Source organism: Saccharomycopsis crataegensis (genome assembly GCF_037102585.1).
Source record: "Saccharomycopsis crataegensis DNA, jcf7180000000072, whole genome shotgun sequence".
Classification (NCBI taxonomy): Eukaryota; Fungi; Ascomycota; class Saccharomycetes; order Ascoideales; family Saccharomycopsidaceae; genus Saccharomycopsis; species Saccharomycopsis crataegensis.
Window position 1 is genome coordinate 128,885 of NW_027043819.1, and position 24,459 is coordinate 153,343.

General features: G+C 37.9%; 10 protein-coding genes across 10 annotated transcripts; 6 read left to right on the forward strand and 4 right to left on the reverse strand. All coding sequences in view use genetic code 12, as the record gives it.

Moving 5' to 3' along the window:
* Nucleotides 1–68: 68 nt before the first annotated feature.
* On the reverse strand, nt 69–626 carry MRPL20 (mitochondrial 54S ribosomal protein mL58 MRPL20; the record flags this gene model as incomplete). The annotated part of the gene is made up of 1 exon (XM_064993656.1): nt 69–626. The coding sequence occupies one exon, from the start codon at nt 624–626 to the stop codon at nt 69–71; it is 558 nt and encodes a 185-aa protein (XP_064849728.1).
* Nucleotides 627–1,256: 630 nt separating this feature from the next.
* On the forward strand, nt 1,257–4,241 carry PRP16 (DEAH-box RNA helicase PRP16; the record flags this gene model as incomplete). The annotated part of the gene is made up of 1 exon (XM_064993657.1): nt 1,257–4,241. One exon carries the CDS (start codon nt 1,257–1,259, stop codon nt 4,239–4,241), a length of 2,985 nt encoding a protein of 994 aa, XP_064849729.1.
* A 322-nt stretch (nt 4,242–4,563) lies between these two features.
* Nucleotides 4,564–6,147, forward strand: TAM41 (putative phosphatidate cytidylyltransferase; the record flags this gene model as incomplete). Its single annotated transcript, XM_064993658.1, has 1 exon — nt 4,564–6,147. One exon carries the CDS (start codon nt 4,564–4,566, stop codon nt 6,145–6,147), a length of 1,584 nt encoding a protein of 527 aa, XP_064849730.1.
* A 928-nt stretch (nt 6,148–7,075) lies between these two features.
* Nucleotides 7,076–8,302, reverse strand: DASC09_000560 (cAMP-dependent protein kinase; the record flags this gene model as incomplete). The annotated part of the gene is made up of 1 exon (XM_064993659.1): nt 7,076–8,302. One exon carries the CDS (start codon nt 8,300–8,302, stop codon nt 7,076–7,078), a length of 1,227 nt encoding a protein of 408 aa, XP_064849731.1.
* Nucleotides 8,303–8,963: 661 nt separating this feature from the next.
* Nucleotides 8,964–9,377, reverse strand: RPB9 (DNA-directed RNA polymerase II core subunit RPB9; the record flags this gene model as incomplete). The annotated part of the gene is made up of 2 exons (XM_064993660.1): nt 8,964–9,276; nt 9,349–9,377. The coding sequence occupies 2 exons, from the start codon at nt 9,375–9,377 to the stop codon at nt 8,964–8,966; spliced, it is 342 nt and encodes a 113-aa protein (XP_064849732.1).
* Nucleotides 9,378–9,663: 286 nt separating this feature from the next.
* Nucleotides 9,664–10,327, forward strand: MNP1 (mitochondrial 54S ribosomal protein bL12m MNP1; the record flags this gene model as incomplete). The annotated part of the gene is made up of 2 exons (XM_064993661.1): nt 9,664–9,713; nt 9,859–10,327. 2 exons carry the CDS (start codon nt 9,664–9,666, stop codon nt 10,325–10,327), a joined length of 519 nt encoding a protein of 172 aa, XP_064849733.1.
* Nucleotides 10,328–11,052: 725 nt separating this feature from the next.
* Nucleotides 11,053–13,440, reverse strand: DASC09_000590 (uncharacterized protein; the record flags this gene model as incomplete). Its single annotated transcript, XM_064993662.1, has 1 exon — nt 11,053–13,440. One exon carries the CDS (start codon nt 13,438–13,440, stop codon nt 11,053–11,055), a length of 2,388 nt encoding a protein of 795 aa, XP_064849734.1.
* A 1,415-nt stretch (nt 13,441–14,855) lies between these two features.
* DASC09_000600 (glycoside hydrolase family 5 protein) lies at nt 14,856–16,151 on the forward strand (the record flags this gene model as incomplete). The annotated part of the gene is made up of 1 exon (XM_064993663.1): nt 14,856–16,151. One exon carries the CDS (start codon nt 14,856–14,858, stop codon nt 16,149–16,151), a length of 1,296 nt encoding a protein of 431 aa, XP_064849735.1.
* A 525-nt stretch (nt 16,152–16,676) lies between these two features.
* DASC09_000610 (DEAD/DEAH box helicase) lies at nt 16,677–18,635 on the forward strand (the record flags this gene model as incomplete). Its single annotated transcript, XM_064993664.1, has 1 exon — nt 16,677–18,635. The coding sequence occupies one exon, from the start codon at nt 16,677–16,679 to the stop codon at nt 18,633–18,635; it is 1,959 nt and encodes a 652-aa protein (XP_064849736.1).
* Nucleotides 18,636–20,567: 1,932 nt separating this feature from the next.
* Nucleotides 20,568–23,672, forward strand: HSH155 (U2 snRNP complex subunit HSH155; the record flags this gene model as incomplete). Its single annotated transcript, XM_064993665.1, has 1 exon — nt 20,568–23,672. One exon carries the CDS (start codon nt 20,568–20,570, stop codon nt 23,670–23,672), a length of 3,105 nt encoding a protein of 1,034 aa, XP_064849737.1.
* Nucleotides 23,673–24,459: the final 787 nt, after the last annotated feature.

Below are 24,459 nucleotides of genomic sequence, written 5' to 3' on the forward strand. Positions count from 1 at the left end.
AATACAGAATTTATATTATATGCTAAATGTATATACACAGAAACATGACCCTCCCAATTAAACCAGAACTAAGCATTACGGTACCAGTTTTGTTTTCTCTTTTCATGGTCGCTTTTAGCTTCCTTCTTTCTAACGGACCATGTAGATTTAATGGTATCCAATCTTCCTGCCATATCCTTAAGTCTATCTGGTGGGCAATCAACAACTAAGCTGACAAAGAACTCCGAGCAATCGAATTTCTTAGCTAATGCTTTTCTGGTGTAGGTGTATGGATCACTGTTTCTTAGCTGTCTGATTTCTTCAATTTGTTGTGCGGTCAAATGGTACTTCTTTTCCTTTACACTGGACAATGGTGGCATGTATGAAACATCTTCAGCAGTGTATTCAGAAGAACTAGACTTTCTAATGTCAGAAGCTGGCAAGAAAGCATTTGGGGTTTTCTGCAAAGGCGAAGGGATGGATGGAGATGGTTGATGGTAAACTCCTGGCTCGACTTTTTGAGGTTTGAAGTTGAATGCTGAACCTCTTGATTTGAACTTATTCTTCACAGCAAGTTTTGGAAGACTTTCAGTGGACACTGAACGCTTCTGTGACTGTATTCCGGACTTGATAATTTGACTGAACATGGTTTAATGAACCTATTTATATTGGCAATAGGATTGTGTCTTTTTCTTTGACCGTCAGTGTATATCACCACTTACAAATTTTTTTCAAATGTTGACAATCTCCAAAATCTTACCCTCCACTGGTTGGGAGCGTGTGCGCTGGCGCGTGCCAATTGGTCTCACCATGACCATGAATGAATTATAATAACGCCATGAGCTGAGTCTTCTAATGGATGAGTTAATAATAAAAGCCAGCAGTTGAAATATCTTCAATAATGTTATATTTCCTCTTTCCTTTTATTTTTTTTTCTAGGGTGAAGAGCTTGACAATAAATACAACATTAATAAATCCTTTCTCACCCGGTTTTCGTAGCATAAAGACATTACATTCATCTTCCAGCAGTCCTGTTATATTTTATTCCCCTGTAAATCTTAAAACTAGAAAGAAATAGACCGATGATCCAGAAATTTAATGAGAAACATGCTTTATTTTTGTGCTAAATTTGGATTTATACTGATTCCGAGGGCTTCAGAATTTTTTGTTTGGTTAGGTGCACGGTGAGTGAAGCCGGTCTAGAAATTTTGACTGATGAGCTACTGTTATCCAGATTGAACCACCATTAGAAGTCTAACGTACTTTTCTAAGAAATAATGAGTGATAGTGGAGAGGAACTTAGTCTATTACCCAAACTCAAATTTAAAAAGAAGAAAACTAAACGAGCTACACAAAATGGGTTAAGTAATGGCCTTACAAAGAAGAAAAAGATCGTGATGTTAGATTTTCAGGATGATGAAGATGAAGATAAAGTAGTGCCCAAGAAACACCATTCCGATGAGAATTATCCAACATCCAACAAACACACTTTAGATGAGGTGAATTCGTATTCTAAACAAAACAGTATTCCGAAAAAACCAAAACTACAACAACTTGCAGAGAGGGAAAGGCAGCGACAGGAAAGGCATGCAACTGCAAATGACAATACTGATGCTATAGATGAAGTTAGCGATGCTGAAGATAATTTGGAACAGGATAGAGATTGGTACGCTGGCGATGATCTAGGTCATACTTTTGGAGATGAATCGCACAATCCGTTTGGGCTTGGACTTGAGAATCAAATATATGATGAGGAAAAAGAAGTAAGAATGAAAATGAATGCCGTCAAGAGAATGTCATCAGAAAAGAAATCACGAAGCGAAGCTAACGACCTCTGGGAAAATAATCGAATGTTGAACTCGGGTGCCATGAAACGAAAATTGATTGATCTAGATTTTAACTCAGATTTGAGAGATAGTTATTCTGAAATTCTTGTCCATTATAATACCCCGGATTTCTTGGCCAATGAGGAGATCCAGCTCAATGCCAAAAAGGGCCCAGTTTCTCCATTTAGAGACCCAGAGAGTGATATGGCAGTATTTTCCAGAAAGGGTAGTGCATTGGTCAAAGAAAGAATGCAATCCAAAGAAAAGAAGAAACAGGCAAGAGATGCTACTAGCATTTCAGGAACTGCGCTCAGCCATATAATTGGACTGAATGATAGTGATGGCGGCGCTAATGAACTGGACGACGAAGGAGACATTGAAAATAACAATAAGTTCATTAACAGCTTGAAAAATATGGAAGATGAAGATCTTAAGGATAGTGAAAGTAGTGATTTTGCCAAAAATTTGACTCTCAAGGAACAGAGGAGGTTTCTACCAGCATTCACAGTGCGTGATAAACTACTTCTGGTCATCGATGAAAATCAGCTCATTGTTGTGATTGGTGAAACTGGTTCTGGTAAAACTACACAACTTACACAATATTTGTACGAACATGGCTATGGTAAGTGGGGAATGATTGGTTGTACACAACCCAGAAGAGTGGCAGCAATGTCTGTGGCGAAGAGAGTTAGTGAGGAAATGGAATGTGAACTAGGAACGAAGGTAGGGTTTTCCATTAGATTTGAAGATTTCACCAGTGATGAAACTGTGATCCGTTATATGACAGATGGTATCTTGTTGAAAGAAACTTTGACTGATCCAACGTTGAGCAAGTATAGTTGCATAATTATTGATGAAGCCCATGAGCGAACATTGAACACTGATATATTACTTGGCTTATTCAAAGATATTTTATCTAGAAGAATGGACTTGAAAATCATTATAACCTCAGCCACTATGAACGCAGACAAATTTTCAGCATTTTATGGCAATGCCCCCCAGTTTACAATTCCTGGTAGAACCTTCCCTGTGGATATTTTTTACTCGAGAAGTACTCCTGAAGACTATATCGAAAGTTGTGTGAAAACCTGTTTAACTATTCACTTGACCAGGGGCCCTGGTGACATATTGGTGTTTTTAACTGGTAAGATGGACATTGATACTTGCTGTGAAGTATTGGATGAAAAGTTCAAGGAATTGGTGGGTAAAGAAAATGACAAGGATGGAGTTGGAGAAATTCCTGCTTATCAAATTTTGCCAATCTATTCCCAAATGCCAGCTGATTTGCAAACTAAGGTATTTAATCGTGCCAAAAAAGGGGTTAGAAAAGTGGTTGTTGCCACCAATATTGCTGAAACTTCATTGACTATTGATAATATTAAGTATGTGGTTGATGCAGGGTACTATAAAATCAAAATATTCAATAGTAAAATGGGTATGGATACTTTACAAGTGGCGCCAATTTCACTTGCCAATGCCAATCAAAGATCAGGTAGAGCTGGTAGAACTGCTCCGGGGGTTGCGTATAGACTCTACACCGAATCAGCAGCTAAACATGAGCTATACAAAGAAACTATTCCGGAAATTCAAAGAACAAATCTTGCCAACACATTGTTGATGTTGAAGTCTCTTCAGGTGAATGATATCAAGAAATTCCCTTTCTTGGATGCCCCGCCAGATGTGACAATCATTGGATCACTATATGAACTTTGGAGTATGGGAGCTTTGAATAATCAGGGAGAATTAACGGAACTTGGCAGGAAGATGGTAAAATTCCCAATGGAACCATCGTTATCCAAACTTTTGATCAATAGCATTGAGCTCGGGTGCTCAGAAGAGATGATTACTATCGTATCAATGCTTTCGGTACCCAATGTTTTTTATCGTCCAAAGGAGCGTCAAGACGAATCAGATGCAATCAGAGAAAAGTTCTTTGTTCCGGAATCTGATCATTTGACATTGCTCAATGTTTATTCTCAATGGAAGGCCAACAATTACTCTAGCCACTGGTGTACTAAACATTTCCTTCACTCTAAGTCACTTAGAAGAGCTAAAGATATTCGCTCTCAGCTTACAATAATCATGAACCAACAAAAGTTAGAAATTAGATCTGTGGGAACTGATTGGGATAATATCCGAAAATGTATTTGCTCCGGGTATTTCCATCAAGCAGCAAAAGCCAAAGCATTTGGTCGCTACACCAACTTGAAAACAGGGCTTGAATTAAACCTACATCCTACCAGTTCATTATTTGGACTAGGTGACTTACCAAAGTACGTGATTTATCATGAATTGATTTTGACTACGAAGGAGTACATGAGTTATGTGACGGAAGTTGATGCTCAGTGGCTAGCGGAATATGGCAATGCATTCTACACACTCCATACCAAGGAATTTGAGCAAGTTGGCGCAAACACCATTTGGGATGCAAAGTAAATATTGTTGTTACAATGTACACATTTTCACTTGTGATTGTAATTTTTACATATATACACTGCCCCAGCTTTGCTCCGCAACAGTCTAGGCCTGCCCCCGGCCGAACGTGACATCCGGCCATCATCGTGCATACATTTTTCCCACCAACCGCCGCTGGTAAAAAAATAAAATAAAAGCTGAACATCTCTCCTCATCCTGTCACTCTCAACCTCCATTTCTTTAGTTTCTGTTTATATTTTTATTTTCATTTTGTAATACTATCTATCACTACACACACATACATATATTTATCAAAGAAATCATTTATCAGTCTTTTCTTAAAATGTTGAAAACTAGAAGCGCTCTCAGATCTTTCTCTACCATTTCTCCAACTCATCTTCTGCAGTCTAAATGGGTTTATAAAAATAGCATGCCACTTGACACCTCAAGGAAAGTTGACAGTGGCGAGCTCAATATGAATAGCGGGAAGTTTCCAAAAATGTTTGAAGAAGACCAAACCCTAATGAAAAACAACTTAGACCTTTCATTATTAGATAACGCCTTCAAGAAATACGAGAAGATCACCCTAAATTCTTTGGAATCGACATACTTGACCTCGAAGATTTCCCCACTAGATACTGCCAAACAGTTGAAGAACTACTTGATTGCTAACAAGAAGGATACTAAGTTTGAAACTTTCAAGAACTTCAACTACTTGCCAATCAATTTTGCATTGAATCAAAATATCAAGCTAAAAAATCCAGAGACCGCCAAGAACTTGAGAGAAATCATGAAGAAATTTAGAAACGTTCCTGTGAAATATTGTTTTGCTTATGGGTCCAACGTATTCAAGCAACAGAATAATAATGGCGCTAATAAGCAAACCGATTTGATAATGGCCACCACATTCCCGGACCATTTCCATTCCTTGAACTTGAATCGTAATGAAGGTCACTATTCATTTTTAAAAAGATTTGGATCAGATTTCATATCCAAAGTGGAAAATATGGGACCAGGGGTCTACTTCAATCCTTATGTGAAAGTTGGTGATCAGTTGGTGAAGTATGGGGTTGTTTCAATAGAGAAATGTGTGAGCGACTTACTTAGCTGGGACAATATGTACTTGGCTGGTAGATTGCATAAGCCGGTTAAGATTATTAGAGATGATCCAAGAGTAAGATTTATTAATCAAGAAAATCTCAGAAATGCTGCCGGTGTATCATTGCTCTTACTTTCCAGTCAAAATCTTGAAAAGAAACAATTCACGCTTGCCCAACTCTTTGAAGCAGTTGCTGGCTTAAGTTACCAAGGCGACATTCGTACGAAGATTGGCGGTGAAAATCCAAAAAAGGTTCAAAATATTGTCGCTGCCCAAAATGAAGAATTTAAGGAACTCTATGCACCACTCCTTGATATTTTTAAATTCGATGAATTTATTTCCTTCACCGACGCTTCAAGCCAAAATTTCCAGATAAATGATTCTCCAATTTACAAGGCTTTCATTATTGAGAACTTACCATCCAGTTTTAAAACAAGACTCTATAAGAGATACTTGTCTTCTAACCCTAACACTAATTCTCCAATTTCAACTACATCCAAGGCAATCTTAGACGGCACCAATCGTGCCAAGTTCTCTGATGTCTTCCAAACAGCGACCACATTTTCAACTGCTCTCGCAATCTCGCAGAAAAACACCCCGATTTCAACTGATGTTTCTCAGTACTCAACCTCTGAAGAATTTGTTGCTGATCCTTTGGCTTTAGAAATTTCTCAGAGTGAGCATTTGAATGACTTAGTATTGAAATCATTGAGCGATACTATCTTGTATCCAAGTATAGTACAATCCATAAAAGGTGTGTTTACTGCTGGAGTTAGCAAGAGCTGGAGCTATGCCGCTGAAAAGAGAAAAAAATATAAGAGCGCATGATGACATTTTTTTTTAATTCATCGTCTTCTTTCTCTTTTCTTTTCTCTGACATGACACAATAATTAGAATTTGAATTCAATTCAAACTTTTAGCAGTCTGTACTCCTGTATAATAGTTTATTTTCGGTTTTGGCAATTTTTTTTTCTTTTTCCTCTTGTGATTAAATAACAATAATAAATCATATTGATGTGGACAAGAAATCCTCGTTAGCTTTTGCTTCGATACATGTAATGAAGTGACAAACATCATATCATGTTGATATCCATAATTTCTCTAAGGAAATTAAAATTGTTATGACGATATATATATATATGACTGTATGCAATTAATAAGAAATGAAATACAAATACTCAATATCCTGACATGTTGAGAAAAGTTTAAGATCTACAAATATACCATACTGAATAAACCATTGTATTTAGAACAAAAAAACAGAAGTGATTATGAAAGAAACGAATAGAAAAAAAAAAGCATTTGAGCATGAGAGTCAATATTTTGCTGGTAATTCCCGCAAAAGAGGAATGAGAATTGTACTTATCTGATAAATCAGACTGCTTGATTTCAATTTGCTCTTATTTTTTTTGTCTTTATTTTTAATATTTTTTTTATTTGTTTTTTCTTGATCTAATGTGCTCTAGGCTTCTAGTACACTCTAGATACAATATTGATAACTTAGTAATATCCGAGACCAGTAATTAAGTGATAAAAATATCAGCTTCAATTTTTTATAAAATGATGATAGTGATAACGAAAAAAAAAAAAAAAGAGATAGGAGAAAAAACAAAGAGAAAGGAAGAGAAACAAACAAAGAAAGAAAAATGATGCAAAAAAACAATGGTCATTGAATATCATAAATAATCAAGGTTCATGAGGATCGAAGGTTTCACAACTCACTGAAAGTTGAAACCAAAACCATTCTAATATTTCCTTAAAAGTCTTCGAAATATTTCAGATAAGGATCTTCACCAGTGGCACCATAATCCAATTCGCCTTCAGGATAGTAGTCAAATAAACTACTATCACCAACCCCAGCAGCAACAGGAGGTTCATATGGGGTAGCGATGTCTTTTGCGTACAACTTGTCCCACACAACCTCAGTGTACCAAGAATGGTTTTTAATATCACGAGCACCATTTTGCAAGTTTCCTAAACGACGGGTGAGATCAGGAGTGATTAGATTAATGAGCAAATCAACGGCTGCTGGTTCAAGAAATGGAGGATAGTGGACTTTTGATTGAAGGATCTTTTCGTATGTCTTGATTGGTTGCTTATCATAGAAAGGAGTGTACCCAGTAAGCATTTCAAAAATAAGAATACCAAGTGACCACCAATCAACAGATTTATTGTAAGGTTTGGCGGTGATAACTTCTGGAGCAATATAATCAGGTGTCCCACATAATGTCCAAGTATAGAACGTCACTTCTTTGGCAAACCCAAAATCGGTAATCTTGATATGACCATATCTATCAATCAAGATATTTTCCGGCTTCAAATCACGATAAATAATATTATGAGAATGCAAATAATCCAACGCCAAAAGCACTTCGGCACTGTAGAACTTAGCCACGGGATTAGGGAATCTTTTGGATTTTCTGAGTAAAGAGAACAATTCACCACCTTCAATATAATCCATCACTAAAAATAAGTTCTTTGCGTCTTGGAAAGTCCCCCACATTCGAATGATAAAAGGATGGTCGATAAGTTTAAGCATTTTCCGCTCATCATTTGTGTGCTCCACTTGCTTCATTTTGACAACTTGGGCCTTCTTGAGAACTTTGATGGCATAATACCGACCATTATGAATTGAGCGAACAAGATGAACTCTTCCAAATGAGCCGGTACCAAGGGTTCTCATAATTTGGAAGTCTTTGAGGGCATATTTCCCCTTAGTGATAGATGATTTTTTAGGTAAGAATGAGATGGTGGTGCTGTCATGTTGTTGTTGCTCACGAATCTTTGCCTGAGCCTGGAGCTCTTGATAGGTTGGAATACGCGGGATCTCAATTGGTCGTTGTTGTTGTTGTTGTTGTTGTTGATTTGCTGATTGCTGTTGTTGTGCTGGAATGACATCGTGGTGCTGGTACGAGGCATATCCCTGCTGCTGTGGATGCTGAGGTTGAGATGAGGACTGTTGTTGCGGTTCTTGGAAATTCATATTGATAGAGTTAATATAAAGTATACAATTGCAACTATCGATGGTGATATTGTATGAGTTGACGAAACGTCGCGATGAGAAATAGTGCTTAGATTAGGAGCAACACAAATCGTGGACGGAGGTAAGCAGCATACGAGGCGAGACAATGATCAAACCGTACCCAATGTGCGAGTACTGGATTTGGAGAGACCTTAATATTTTGGAACAGAGCAGAACCAAACCTTTAGGTGGTGTGGGTCACAATTAAGATACAATGTTATTGAATTGTAAGTTAAGATGGGTCTGGCCGGGATGGATGATTGTTGCAAAAAGTTGGCTTCTAACAGTGAATTTCACGTCGGGGCCGCCTACACAGGGTGAGGTACCCCGTCATTAACAGGGGTACAATGAAGGGGGTGCGGCAGCTAGCGAAGCACCAACAGGGCACAGAACCAAAAGGACATAACACGTGATAGACAACACCGGGTGACAGCAACACACGTGATAAGTAGATTACCCAGTGATCTATCATGCGGCGTCAAGTATGATTATGCAATGCTCACACTTACAGACACACACAAAAGATATACTAAACACTATAACATGTAATCTTCACTTACTCATTAATTATAATACAATTTTTGTTTGTTTGTTTGTTTGCTTGTTTGCCCAGCACAACGCCTCATGCACTCTTGAATGTTCTATTACAATCAAGACACACGTAGAACAACACCATGCTAGTATCTTTTCGTCTAATTTGTGATTGGAAAAACACACAGTTGCGCGCATGGCAGTATGGGCACTCCTTGTCACTTCTCGGTAGGGTTGGGTCACTCCCAATGTCTTGAATCACACCAGCAGTTTCCCCAATATCGGCCTTAAGTTCATGACGATACACCTTTGGGTCATCAGCCAACTCTGTATAATGACAGTTACGACAACTGAAAAGAAGTCGACTGTTGTCTTTATCCTCTTTTGGATACAACATATTATTACTAGCTTGTGTGGTCAGTAAAGCCTCCTAATATCAAGAAAATAAAAGCACAAATCCAATAAATCACACGTACCAATCAGAACAGAACTTGAACGAGGTCATATTGGCGATTTCAAACTGATATAAATGCCACTCTAAGGTATTACTGCCTGGCCTATTCCGTTGTTTATTTACCACATACAGACACATATATAATTCGCCAATTGTTTAGAAAAAAAAAAAAAATCTCGAGCGCGGATGCGACAGGGTAATATGCTGTTACCATAACAGAAAAATCTTCAAAATTTTCCAATATTTGGATGGACAACAAAGAAATAATTGGACTACCGCCGATTAGATCATCCATAGTCGATATCACGCCCTAGTAAACTCCAAATAATATTCTATAATGTACTCTGTTGCTCGTGTTGCTTGCAGAAACTCTAGAGTTTTGGCTAGGTATGTGCACCCTGTTTATTTAACTAAAGATCTAGTTTAAGAAAAAGTCTTTCAATATTACAATCGTTATCTGAGTGAATTATGCAAATTATCTTTGGTATACCTTTAATTGAAATCAATTTCTCTTACTAACGCTCCTATCCAGAATTCCAAGAACTGCTTTGCGTTACAACTCTACTGCTCCAGCTGTTGAATCAGCTGTCCCAGTTGACCCAAAAATCTCCAATATTGTCGACCAAATTTCCAAATTAACCCTTCTTGAAACCTCATCTCTCATCAGCGAACTCAAGACAAAACTTAACATCCCAGACATCTCATTCCCAGTTGGTGGGGCTGCCCCAGCCGCTGCTCCAGCTGCTGCTGAAGAAGCCGCTGAACCAAAGGAAGAAGTTGAAGAAAAGACAATTTTCAACATCAAGCTCGAATCATTCGATGCCAAGAGTAAGCCAAAGATCATTAAGGAAGTCAAGGGTTTGTTAGAACTCAGTTTGGTCGAAAGTAAGAAGTTTGTTGAAGCTGCCCCAAAAATTTTGAAAGAAAACGTCACCAAGGAAGATGCTGAAAAGATCAAGAAGGCTTTGGAAGCCGTTGGTGCCAAGGTTGTTCTTGAATGATTTAATTGCTTCTAGCTTGTAATTTTGTTCCAAATGTTTTAAATTTGAGGCATTGAAGTATTAAAATTTCAAAAAATTCCACATTGAAATAATGACTCTCCAATAATACTTGAATTGTATTGTGGCCCTTTATTACTTTGCAGGAAAGGAAAAAATTATAATTAAAACATCAAAATCATTCCAATATAATTTCATGTTTTTAAGAGGCAAGAAAAATGACGATCGAATTTGGGTGATTGTTATCTTTTTGGGTTCGACTTGTGTCTTTGAAACCAAACTTTTTTTTTAATGCGTACGTTAATAGTAAAAAGTACTTGTACATATCCTGTTTAAATATATTCTCATTTATTTCATAATAATTTGTAAATTTGTTTTATTGTTACATATCAATGATTCGAGAAAGCGGTGAATGAAGAGAGAACTTGAAAGGGAAATGCAAATGTATATTAGTTATTAGCGATTGAGCAATGAAGCAATTATTTGTAATGAAAACGAAATAATAATTATATATATATATAAAAAAAGGGAAGAAAGAAAATTATTTTGTGATTAAATGAGTTGCTAACATAGTAGAACTTAGATCTAGTAGCTTTGATAAAAATGAAGCATGCAAAAAGAAAACCAAGAATCCTGCTCTGCAGATATATAATATAGTTTTTTATCATGAACCGTAACGTTTCTACTTCAAACAAGACAGGAAAAATCAATCATAATGAGAAGCCAAATTAAAACCTCAAGCTATTTCTCTTATCCGCAACAGCACTATCCTCAAAAGAATGACGTCCCTTAAAATTATCATCTTCTATGAAAGATGATGTTCGAGAGCCATATTTTGAGCCTCCCCCCATTATATTAGTCAACAAAACAGAATGAGGGCGAGCTCTCCCACTTGAAAGATGTCCAATACTATTACCAATCAAACTTTCACTACCACTGGTTTCATAAATATTGTCAAAATTCTCTCTGTAACTTGAATTGTGATTCCACGATTTATCAGGATGATTATTGAATGCGGGATTGCTATTGGCAAATCTCAAATGAGAATATAGCTGTTGATTAGGAGCCAAAAAACTGCTATCATGTTCGCGATTACCCACCATCGAGCCAGAAGCCCCAGAATTTGGGAATTCAGTTGACGAAGAAGAAGGTAATTTGTAATGACGATTGCTATAGCCAGGATTAGCATGCTGTGATTGTGATGTATTTAGTGATCTCGAATTGACAGACATTGGGTTAGAGGTCGTTGATGTGAAAGTTGCGGTTCTTGAATTTGCTCTGGAAGTTGCACGAGACTTAAGCCTTTCCAATGCTTCAATGTTCTTGAGTTGTTGCTGTTGTTGTTTATGATGCGAGTAACTCGAAATTGAATTATTATTGCCACTGAAACTAGAGTTTTGAACATCTATTTGTTCCTGATTGGTACCAAAAGTACCATGACGGCTGCTATTTCCCATGACCGCGTTTTGCAATTGAGATTGTGCAATTTTAGTATAGTCAAAACTTCTATTCATGTCAATGAATAAATTATCATATTTTTCTGGCTGTGATGAGCTATTCAATTGGCTTGGCAAAACTTCATCAAAACCTTCAATATATGAAATATCTTCTTGAGGCTGATGTGACATTGGACGGTGTGAGCGACTCATTGAATGCGAATGGGAATTGGAATAGGCGAAACCAGGAAAAGAAGTACGTGAACCAGGAACATTATTGGGAAACTCAGATAAATTCAAGGTCGCTGCACGATTCCCAAAGTTCTGTGGTTTATGATAATTATGCAAAGATTGTGATCCAAAAGTTGGACTAGTCTGAATTTGGTCACGGAATGACATTTTCGAGTCATTAGCGTTGTTAGATGAAATAAATGAAGCGCTGGCATGATCCGGTAACAAGAATGGCTCATTGTTGTTTTTATAAGAATAACTTCCAGATGCAAAATTATTGGTTTGGCTCCCATTACCAGCACTTAATAATGAATTATTGTGATTAGATTGACCAAGAAATGAGCTATTTCTAACACTTCTATTATTAAAACTACTGTGACGACTGTCACCAAATACTCTCAGCCGTAATCTCAGAGTAGAGTTGTTACCATGATCACCTATAGTTGGTTGTTGAATGAAATCATCATCAGAAAATTCGCTCTCTTCACTTTTTTCACTTTCTTCAACAACCATATCGTAGCTAGACGGCACCCTAGGGGACAAGGATCTACCCTTTGGTTTTGTTGAGCTAATAGCGCTTTCATGGAGATGTTGCACTTTTGACTCATTGACAAAATTAACATTACCGGTAGAATGTGAAACCAAATTACCAAAAGAGTTGGGGTTCTTGGATCTTCCTCGTAACGGCGAGCCAAAACTGGAATTTGAAGGTCTTCTTTTGGTATAAGAGCTGTTGAGGGGTGACAATTTATCCAAACTTTCGTCATCGCTTGCAATTAAGGGCGATTTCAAGCCCGAAAAATGGTGGAGAGAAGCGGGATTTTGAACTTGCGGGGATGAGCTCATACCAAGATTAATTGATGATTTGCCCCTTGCAGTTGCTAGATGTTGAATAAGTGAGGAAAGGGCAAAAAACACGTCTTGTATCTTGAAGAAAACTTGGGATGAAGCGATATCTATTAGTGACGCACTGACTTCATTTTTGTTGTTATTATTATTATCAGACTTGTCAAAAGATATTGGGATTTGAAAAAAATCGAAAACAGAATGTAACATAGCCTGAATGGCATTCTTTTGAGCCTGGTCAAGCGAATTGGCTGATTCTAGTAATTTAGATAGCTCATCTTCAAATGATAGAATATCAAAGGATCTTGGTAGCCGAGACACTTCTCTTGCCAGAAAATCATTTTGATCATTAGAACTGCTCAATTTTAGTGGATGTGTAGGTCCTTTGTCACCTTCAACATTAGCAAGTGGCGCATTTGAAACTTTTGGAGTACTGTGTGGTTCCAGAGATTCACTGGACAAATCATCTGAGACTCCAAAGTCCAATTTACTTAATTTTTTTCTAGAAATTCGCGGGTATGGTAAAGGGGAGTTGGAATTGCTAGTTATGGAAGTAGAAGAGGAAGCAAATCCATTAGACGATGCCAATTGGATCTGATCCATTATTTTCCTATGTGCTTTGGTTGAGTGGGGAAGTTAACGTTATGGAAAGTTGAAGAAAGAGCCACAGAAACCAGACAGCACATACAGGTACCACTTGCCCAAACTAACAATTAAAAAAACAAAAACCAAAAAACAAACAGAAAAAAAAAAGAAGAAGAGACCAACAAAATTTGAGAGAAAGTTTGAACACCGGGCCAGATACAAAAATATTAATCCCATCACCACATTTTTTCCAACTGTCAATTTTCACTGGTACATAATCACGGGACTTTGGTGCACCAACCTTTGGCAGTAAGTAAGTAGTGTTATTCATCAAATAATAACGTTTAATTGATACTATTGTTGATATCCCAAATATATACATTCTCCAAAATGAAATTACTGAAATATTTTGCTTTCACTACAATGGTTTTTTTCTTTTTTCCAGATTTTTATTATCGGCGAATAAACAGCTGGATTTACACACTGTCCCAGATCATCGAAATATCTTGGCTTTCACAAAAGACTTTTCTCCGTAAACCATATGCTGTCTATGAAACCGTATTCTGTCTATGAAACTGTATTCTATCTATGAAACCTTTTTAGTCGACGTACCAAGAAAAAAAAAACAATAGCATACATATTTGAGGAGCTGATGTAACATGACCCTTGGAGTTTCATATCCCACGGTATGAACCCTACTACCTGTAATGAAGATCAGCAGAAACTCGAAAATTTTGCTTGCTAGCGCAATACTGCTCGGTAATTCCTAAGTAAATGTACCGCATTTTTTTTCTACCAAGCTTTTGTAACAAAAATAACTGAAGATTTTTATCTCCATTCTTTGTGTGTTTAGTATTCATATTTTCTCTAACTCTTCCACGGTCAAGTCTAACTTGGAGAGCCCGAACTTCTCCATTTGCAACATATGCTCGTGCCGAGAAAAAAAAACAATATACACTTTCTCATTGAATTAATTCACAGTGAAGCTCATATAATTGATAAAGTTTATTCCAGTGGTGGGCAAACACCGAAATTTTGTTCAGTGTCAAAAGCTGCATCCTGCATGCCGGATAGACCAACTAAACCGTGGTTAGATCTAGCTGATCGTAAGGAACGTCATCAAGCCACCTTCAAAGAATTACCTATGATTACCCATAGGCTAGTAAGGTTGTTCCTATTATATTGCGCACCAGCATGTCAACATCCTATTTAAAGCAGCTGATTCTCACAATGAATGGGAAAACAATTGAAAAAAGAGAATGTAAAGTAGCCACAGTAAAACAAAAAGACAAAGACATTACAAGCACAGCAGTTGCAGACAAAGATAACAATCTAACCTTCAGTCAATCCTTAGTTATCATAGCTCAATTGTTTTTTTTTCCCCTCTCTTTTATCAAGCTCTAACCATTCTTCTACTTCTGATTGTCTAAGCCATGCAATATCTTCTTCCCTTATATATCTTGGCAGCCACCATTTGTACTATCCACGCTGCTCCAGTGGATGTTTCAGAACCTGAGAAAAGAGAAGTAACCGCTTCACAGGCTGCATCTAGCGCCTATGCTTCTCTTCAATGGTCTTCTGTGAAAGATTCCAATTTTGGTTCTGCTTCAAATTTTCACACTTATTCTAAAGACCTGAACCCAATTCGTGGTGTCAATCTTGGTGGTTGGTTGCTTCTTGAGCCTTGGATCAATACCGATTTATTTAGCACTGCTAATTTCGGAAGTAATTCAATTCCTGCTGATGAATTCAACTTCGTGAACACTCTTGGTTACGCCAAAGCCGGTAATCTTCTTGAAGCTCACTATGCCAGCTGGATCACCCAGTCTGATTTTGCCACTATGAAATCTTATGGCTTGAACGCTGTCCGTATTCCAATTGGTTATTGGGCTTGGAAACTTATGTCTACCGATAAGTTTTATCAAGGGTCCCAAGTGACTTATCTTGAAAAGGCAATTAGCTGGGCGAAAGCTGAAGGAATGTATGTATGGATTGATGTGCATGGCTCTCCAGGCTCTCAAAATGGGTATGATTCATCTGGTCACAAGAACTTTCACGACTGGAATGGGTATGACAACATTGATCAAACCAAGGAAGTTCTCAATTACGTTTTTGCTAAATATGGTGGCGAAACCTATGCTGACACTGTTATTGGTATTGAGCTTGTTAATGAGCCTCTTGTTGGCGGTACTGGCGGTGTTACCCAAGATTTCCTTAGTGGATTTTACTCTGATGTTATCAGTTCTGTCAGAAACACTATTGGTTCTCATCAAAATATCATTCTTCAAGACGGTTATGTTTCCCAAGGTGCATGGGCTGGTAAATCTTACAACAGTGATTCCAAAATCATGTATGACACCCATTTGTACATGTTATACAATGACTATCTCAAGAATTTGAATTTTGAAGAAAAGATTTCCCAAGTATGTTCCTGGGGTACCCAAATTGCCGCTCTTAGTTATAAAGAAATGGTTGGCGAATTCACTGCTGCTTTCGATGCTGACAGCAATTCCGTATACACCAAGACTATCAATAACTGGAGCGCTTCTGACAAATCCACCATCAGTCGTTTTGTTCAAGCAGAGTTCAACGCTTTTGAAAAAGGTTATGGTTGGTTCTTCTGGAACTGGAAAATGGGTAATTCCGATCAATGGGATTTCCAAAAATTGGTTCAAAATGGTGTTATTCCAAATCCAGTTTCTAAGAGAACATATTCTGACTGTAAGTGAAGAATGTGCTGGAACATTTGAAAAGTGGTGCTTAACTTATAGAATGCTTTACTTTTAGATTGCTTTTCAGTGATAAACTATAAATTTTTGTCGATAATATTTATATTTATATATACATATATACTATTTGTCTGTTTTATTTCCTATATTTTTTTTTTATTATTTTTTTTACCTGTCCTTGCTTAGATTTGATAGATATATATATATGCCTTCAGTTCTTTTTTGATATAACCACATGTTGACGTGTGTGTAGCGATGCGGGGTGTTTGGGTGGTGTCACCCATGACGAAAAAGAAAGACAGCAAAATGTCCGGGTGTCAGCGTCAAAAGCTTAAAAGAAAAGAAAACAAAAGAAAGAAGAAAAAAGGAACGATCAGAATCTCCATTACCCGCATTTGCCATCCGAAGAAAATTTTCAGGAAAATTTTTTTAGACCAACGAACAAAAAACGCTTGTTGATTTAAACAAATAGGTAGATAGTGTCATCTATACTAGAAAAAATACTCAGTATTATAAACTACAATTATGTCCGATCTTTCCAATGATTTAAGCAAGTTAAGCATCAACAATGGCGCCCCAGCTGGCTCTGCCCCAGCCCCAGGCGCCTCCCAACCACAACAACAACAACGTGGTTCCTATGTCCCTCCTCATCAACGTAACAGACCTGCTGGCGGTAGAGGTGGTTACGGTAACGGCGGTGGCCGTGGTGGCTCTTATTCTGGTTTCATGAACCGTAATGGTGGTGGCCGTGGTGGCTACAACAACCGTAATGGTGGTCGTGGTGGCCACAACAACCGCAATGGCGGCTTCCAGGATGCCAGATTCTCCGGTAAATGGGTCGATGGCAAACATGTTCCAGGTCCAAACAACGAAAGAGTTGAATTAGAATTATACGGTGAACCAGACGATCCAAAGTTCCAATCCACTGGTATCAACTTCGACAACTATGATGAAATTCCAGTCGAAGCTACTGGTAACGATGTCCCAGATGCCGTTGATTCCTTCATTGCTCCACCAATGGACCCATTGTTGGTTGAAAACGTTAAGTTGGCTAGATACACCAAACCTACTCCAGTTCAAAAGTACTCTATCCCAATCATTGCCGCTAAGAGAGATTTGATGGCTTGTGCCCAAACTGGTTCTGGTAAGACTGGTGGTTTCTTATTCCCATGTTTGTCCGAATCTTTCAAGAACGGACCAGCAGAAATCCAAACACAACAAGAACAAGGTTATTCTTACCAACGTAAGGCTTACCCAACTATTTTGGTCATGGCCCCTACCAGAGAATTGGTTTCCCAAATTTTTGAAGAAGCCAAGAAGTTTGCTTACCGTTCTTGGGTTAAGCCATGTGTTGTCTATGGTGGTGCTGATATCGGTACCCAAATGAGAAACATTGACAGAGGTTGTGATTTATTAGTCGCCACTCCTGGTAGATTGAATGACTTGATCGACAGAGGTAAGATTTCCTTGGAAGCCATCAAGTACTTGGTTTTGGATGAAGCCGATAGAATGTTGGATATGGGTTTCGAACCACAAATCAGAAACATTGTTCAAAACTCAGGCATGCCAGGTGTTGAATCAAGACAAACTCTTATGTTCAGTGCCACCTTTCCAAAGGATATCCAAATGTTGGCTAAAGATTTCTTGAAAGACTACATTTTCTTGTCTGTCGGTAGAGTTGGTTCCACTTCAGAAAACATCACCCAAAGAGTCCTCTATGTTGAAGACAATGAAAAGAACTCTCTTCTTTTGGATATCTTGTCTACCTCTGAAGACGGTTTGACTTTGGTTTTCGTTGAAACCAAGAGAATGGCTGACCACTTATCCGATTTCTTGTACTCCCAAAACTTCCCAGCTGCTGCCATCCATGGTGACAGATCGCAATACGAAAGAGAAAGAGCTTTGGAAGCTTTCAGATCTGGTAAGGCTCCAATCTTGGTTGCCACTGCCGTTGCTGCCAGAGGTTTGGATATTCCAAATGTTACTCACGTTATCAATTATGACTTGCCAAGTGATATCGACGATTACGTCCACAGAATTGGTAGAACTGGTAGAGCTGGTAACACTGGTGTGGCCACTGCATTCTTCAACAGAGGTAACAAGAATGTGGTCAAGGACTTGGTTGATATTTTGTCTGAAGCTAAACAAGAAGTTCCAGAATTCTTGACTACTGTTGTTAGAGAAGTTAGCTCTCGTGGTGGTAGTGGTAGAAACCGTGGTGGCAGAGGTGGCAGCAGAGATTTCAGAAGAGGTGGAAGTAGTGGCTACGGCAACAGCAACAACGGCAGCTGGGGCTACGGAAACAACTCCTACGGAAACTCTTACGGCAATAGCTCTTATGGAAACAGCTCTTACGGAAACAGCTCTTACAGTGGTGGTGCTAGCTATGGTGGTTACTCTAACACTGGTAATAGTGGCAGCAACTCTAGAACCGGTGGTGGCTATAACAACAACAACTCTTCTTCCGGTGGTGACTGGTGGTAGACTGCGCATGAATTCCAATAGCTTACAAAAATCCAGAGTCATTGGTAATCTCAATTTTTTTTTTCATTTTCGATTTTTTTTTTCAACTTTCTCCTTTTTATCTCACACTCAATCTTTACATGGAAAAAGAAATTCATAGTTGCAACGCATATGATGGACAGTGACATTTTCAACAAATTTTTTTCTTTTATTCTTTTCAAAACAAGAGAAATAATTCATATATGATATGGAATTGATACGATGGGAGGCTTTGACACATGGTAAACCCAACGCCTCATCAAATCAAAATCATGCACTACTTAATATTCAAATTTGGTTGTCAAGCATTTATTCACAAAAAGAATAAAAGAAAAAAGTATAGAAATAGAATAGAGAAGAATCCTGAGATTTGTTCACTTCAAGTTTTATTTTTCATAAAGCCCTGGTTCTTTTCTCTGTTCCGGCTCGTGTCATATTTTTTTTTTGTTTTAACTACTCAATAATGATGATAATAATGATAATGGCTATTTTTTTTTACTATTTTTCAATTTTTTTCAAATTTTTTTTAAATGCTTTCCTATTTATTTTACTGATTTTCATCAAACGATTTTTTTTTTTTGCTTGAAAACTTTGAATTCATCATCTTGTTATTGTTATTATTGGTTTATGTTGTTACTGTTTATCATTTTTTTTTTTTTTTATTGATTGTTGCATATATGTATATTAGTTTTCTATTTGTCTTTTTTTAATGTATATTCTCGAAATGTTTTTAAAGATATTCTATATGTATGTGCTCTATATTGTAGCTATTCGAGGGCTAACTTTTGAGTTAACCTAACAGTTATATGACCACAATGTTTGTGCATACTTATGGAGAGGGAAGTATTGCATTCCTTAGTTTTTTAATAATTGAAACGTTTGGTATGTTTACCACGATACAAATTTTTTATCCTGGAAACAGTGGACGTTTAACAAGCACTTATCTCCATTTGATTGGCTTCTACAACCCGACCATTTGTAACCGCAAGCTTCTTCAATAGGTTCTAAGATCTCTTTTCTGATAATAATTGTCTTTGACAATGGATCTGGTACCCCCTCCCCAATTTGAGGCTTCGTGAAGAGCTCTCCTGTTTCTATGTTTTCGTATACTTGTTCCGAAGCACCATACACAATTATATACCTTTTGGTATTTGATTTATTCACTTTAAAAGTAGCTTTATGGAAATTGAGATTGGCGCCTAATGATGTGTGTGTTCATGCCTCATTATACAGTTATTGTCAAAGCCAGAAATGATGACCTCTATTTCCTCCGTTTCCAAAGACTTGGTGCTACGTATTTCCCCAATTACTCCATCATAAATTTCTCGATCAACTACCCCATTGCCAGTTTCTCCATCAGCTTCTTCTCTTCACTCCCAGCTCCCACATTTTCTCTTAGTACCCTTTTTATCACCTGCCCACATTCTCCATTTCCAGGAAACTTTTCTTGACTAAGCAATCATGACTTCGTTTCTACCTCTCACCCGTCGAGTCATAATAAAACTGATCAAGTTCCTACGCTTTTTTTTTTTTACAGCCATTGCACTCTCTCCGTTGCAAGGGGCTGTCCATCTCGTTGAGAGTCACCCATAACGCATTATTATTATGCTATGCTGTGTTGAAAAACAAAAAACAAAAGGCGTGCACGTGCACGTGCTCAAACGCATGACATGAGCGAGTACACGTGACCAAAAATCTTTCTCTGCTCCCCATTGAAAAACTTCTGCAAGAATTATCATCAATATGGTGGTGAGAAATGGTAAGATATTTTCCTCAATTAGTTAATCAATCTTAACAGAAGAGAATATTTTGTATAGCTAGGGATTTCGTATATCCAGACAACAAAAAAAGAAAAAAACACAAAACAAAACAGAAACAAACTTTTCTTTGCTTATAAGTTCTTTAAAAGGAAAGATGAGTGACAGACGGATGAAATCACCATCGCGGAAAAGAGCTGGTCGTGAAAGAAGAAGCCGATGGGATGTGAAAAAGATCAAGTTTGAGAAAGCCCCTGGAAAAAACAATGATAACCATAAAGATGAAGAAATTCAAGTGTCGAAGGAAGCTGGGCAATTGCAAGATGGTATAGATGATGAAGCCACAAATGAAATTCCCCAAGGGGAAACTGAGAACGGTGACAAAGAAGTCATCAACTCGTCAGTACGTAAATCTCGTTGGGAAGAAGATGATGAAGAAGAGGCAGCTAAGTCTAATCCCATAAAGACCATTCCAGTTTTCAATGACCTTCCCCTTACAAATGATGTCCTCGATATTCTTCTTCCTGAAGGGTATGAAATCCTCGATGCACCTGAAGAGTTCACCAGTGGTGCCATTGACATTAATTTAGATGATCTCAACCAGCAGAACACTGGGTATATGATCCCGGAGGAGAGCCATGCTTCTAATAAGATCTTACAAGATTCGATAGTGACGAGTGTTCCTGGGATGAAAGACTTGCAATATTTCAAAGAGGAGGATGCCAAGTATTTTGGGAAACTTTTGAACGTCGATGGTAAATCACAACAACAACAACAAAAACAACGGGGGGAATTGACGATTGACGAGCTTAAAGAACAGAAAGTGATGAGATTACTCTTGAAGATCAAAAATGGATCGCCGCCAGTCCGTAAACAGGCGCTTCGTCAATTGACTGACAATTCTAGAAGTTATGGACCAAAAATTTTATTCAATCAAATTTTACCGCTTTTAATGGAACCGTCTTTAAGTGACAGAGAACGTCACGTATTGGTTAAAGTTATTGATCGAGTATTATTCAAATTGGGCGACTTGGTGAGACCTTATACTGACAAGATTCTCAAAGTCATTTCTCCGTTACTCGCCGATGAAGACCCGGTGATGAGAGCCGAGGCCAGAGAGATCATTTCTAATTTGGTGAAGGCGGCAGGGCTTGTCCATACGATTTCCACCCTTCGAAAATATATCGACTCGCAAGATGAAACCCTTCGACTTACTACCGCCAGGACGTTTGCGGTGGCCGCTAATACCTTGGGGATTCAATCTTTGGTACCTTTTTTAAGGGCGGTTTGTGGATCCAAGAAATCTTGGGTGGCACGTCATACGGGGGCGAAAATTGTTCAACAGATCGCCGCGATTGTTGGGTGTGGTGTATTGCCGCATTTGAATTCTCTTGTTGATTGTCTTGCTGATGGGGTGGAAGATGATAATGTCCAAGTCCGTAAAGCTACAGCGTTGGCATTGAGTGCTTTAGCGGAATCTTCTGCTCCTTATGGGATTGAATCGTTTGAACCGGTGTTGGAATCTCTTTGGGGAGGTATTAGAAGACATCGAGGCAATACCCTTTCGGCGTACTTGAAATGTATTGGGAATATCATCCCGTTAATGGATAGTGAATACGCAGGATATTATTCGAATGAAGTGTTTAGAATTTTATTGAGGGAATTCAATTCAGCCGATGATGATATGAAAAGAACGGTGTTGAAGGTGATTCAACAATGTGCCGCGGTGGAAGGGATCGAAGTGGGATACTTGAGAAACGAAGTGTTGCCATCGTTTATGAAGAATTTCTGGAATCGTCGGTCGGCATTGGATAATCGACTCAATAGAATGATTATTGATACTACGGTGGTGTTATCGGATAGAATTGGTTACGAAAATATCGTGGAGAGTATCATCAGTTATTTGAAGGATGATTCAGAGTTTTTAAGAAAGATGAGTGTCGATACCGTTGATCAAGTTTTCAAAGATTTGGAAATGGTTGATTTAAAGGACCGTACAGAAGAAAGATTGATCGACGGGATGTTGATTGCTCTACAAAAAACCACTGGTGATTCAAGTGTCAGTAGTAAGAATTCGGTGCTTAAAGCGTTTGGAACCATGGTCGATGCCCTAGATATTCGGATGAAGTCTTATTTGCCGCAAATCATTTCGATTATTTTGTACCGTTTGCAAAACGAATCTCCAGAAATCCGTCAGCAATCTGCCGATTTGATTTCCAAATTGGTCAAAACGATTAAATCGTGTAATGAGGTGGATATCATTAGCAAATTATCCAAAGTGTTGTATGAGTCTTTGGGAGAAGTATATCCCGAAGTGTTGGGTTCGATTTTACATAGTCTTAAGACGATTATTTCTATTATCGGGATCACTTCGATGAACCCATCGATCGATCAATTATTACCAAGCTTGACGCCAATTCTCCGGAATCGTCATGAGAAAGTGCAGGAAAACGTTATTGATTTGATTGGGTTGATTGCCGATAAGGCGTCAGAATATATTCCTCCCAAAGAATGGATGAGAATATGTTTTGAATTGCTAGAATTGCTTAAATCTTCGAGAAAGTCGATTAGAAGATCTGCCAATCGAACATTTGGGTTTATTGCCAAAGCAATTGGTCCACAAGAAGTTTTGGCAACTTTATTGAATAATTTGCGGGTTCAAGAGCGTCAACTTCGGGTGTGTACTGCGGTGGCGATTGGGATTGTTGCCGAGACTTGCCAACCATTCACGGTGATTCCTCTGATTATGAACGAGTACCGAACTCCGGAGAAGAATGTGCAAAATGGGGTATTGAAGGCGATGACGTTTATGTTTGAATATATTGGGGGAGAAATGACTAAAGATTACTTGTACGCGGTGACCCCGCTCCTTGAAGATGCGTTATCCGACAGAGATCAAATCCATCGACAAACTGCGGCAACTGTGATCAAACATATGGCGATCAATTGTGCAGGATTGGGGATGGAAGAAGTGTTTATCCATTTTTTGAACATGCTTATGCCTAATATCTACGAAACCAGTCCGCACGTTATTGAAAGAATTCTTGACGGGATAAACGGGATTAGAACTAATGTTGGGGCGGGGGTGTTTATGAATTATGTTATGATTGGGCTTTGGTATTCTGCCAGGAAGGTTAGAACTCCTTATTGGAAATTATACAATGATTGTTATGTGCAAAGTTGTGATGCGATGGTTCCGTATTATCCAAAGTTTGAGAACGACAAGGAGGCGGAGATTGAAGAATTGGATGTGTGGTTTTAATTGGAATTGTATTATTAACTAGTGTTATGTTATATTATTACTGTTATGTTATGTTATGTTATGTTGTGTTATGTTAAGTTATGCTAAGTTATGTTATGTTACTATTATGTTATCATTTTTTTTTTTCTTTTTTTTTTTTATTTTCTTTGAATGTTTTACAATTCAATTCTCTTTGAATAATGTAGTTTTTTTTTTTTCGGTTTTTTTTTTTTTTCCCTATCAGTTAAAAACCGACGGATATAATATAACCAGGTAGGGCATGATAATAAGCCAACTCTCGCTCTGTCTATCTCTTTTCATGGATGATGAAGAATTAAAGTTTGTTTTTTGATGATGCTATTTTCCATGCTGGGGCAAGTAGGCTCATGATTCAAGGGATTGATGCTGAGAAGAGCAATAACCAGCACGAGAGAGAGTGTGTGTGTGAGAGAGAGTGAGAGTGAGAGAGAGAGAGCGGCACGAATTGAACTTTAGATCTCCATGTACAATTAATTATGGTTTTTATTGTAAATTAAAAGGTAAGCGGATTCCCGATTCAGGTAAGAAAGAAAAAAATAGAAAATTAACTTAATTAAAAAACCATAGTAATAGATCTGTAGATAGCAAGATCAACAAGTTGGCTCCAGCAATCCCTACATGCCACTAGTGCCTTGATTGGCCAAAATAAGCTCTAGATCGTTAAAAAGATTGATTTGCCATTGAAAGAGAAAGAGAAAGAGAGAGAAAAAAAAAAAAAAAAAAATAAAGAGGGAAAAGAGAGACAGTTGACGAAAGGAGACAGTATACT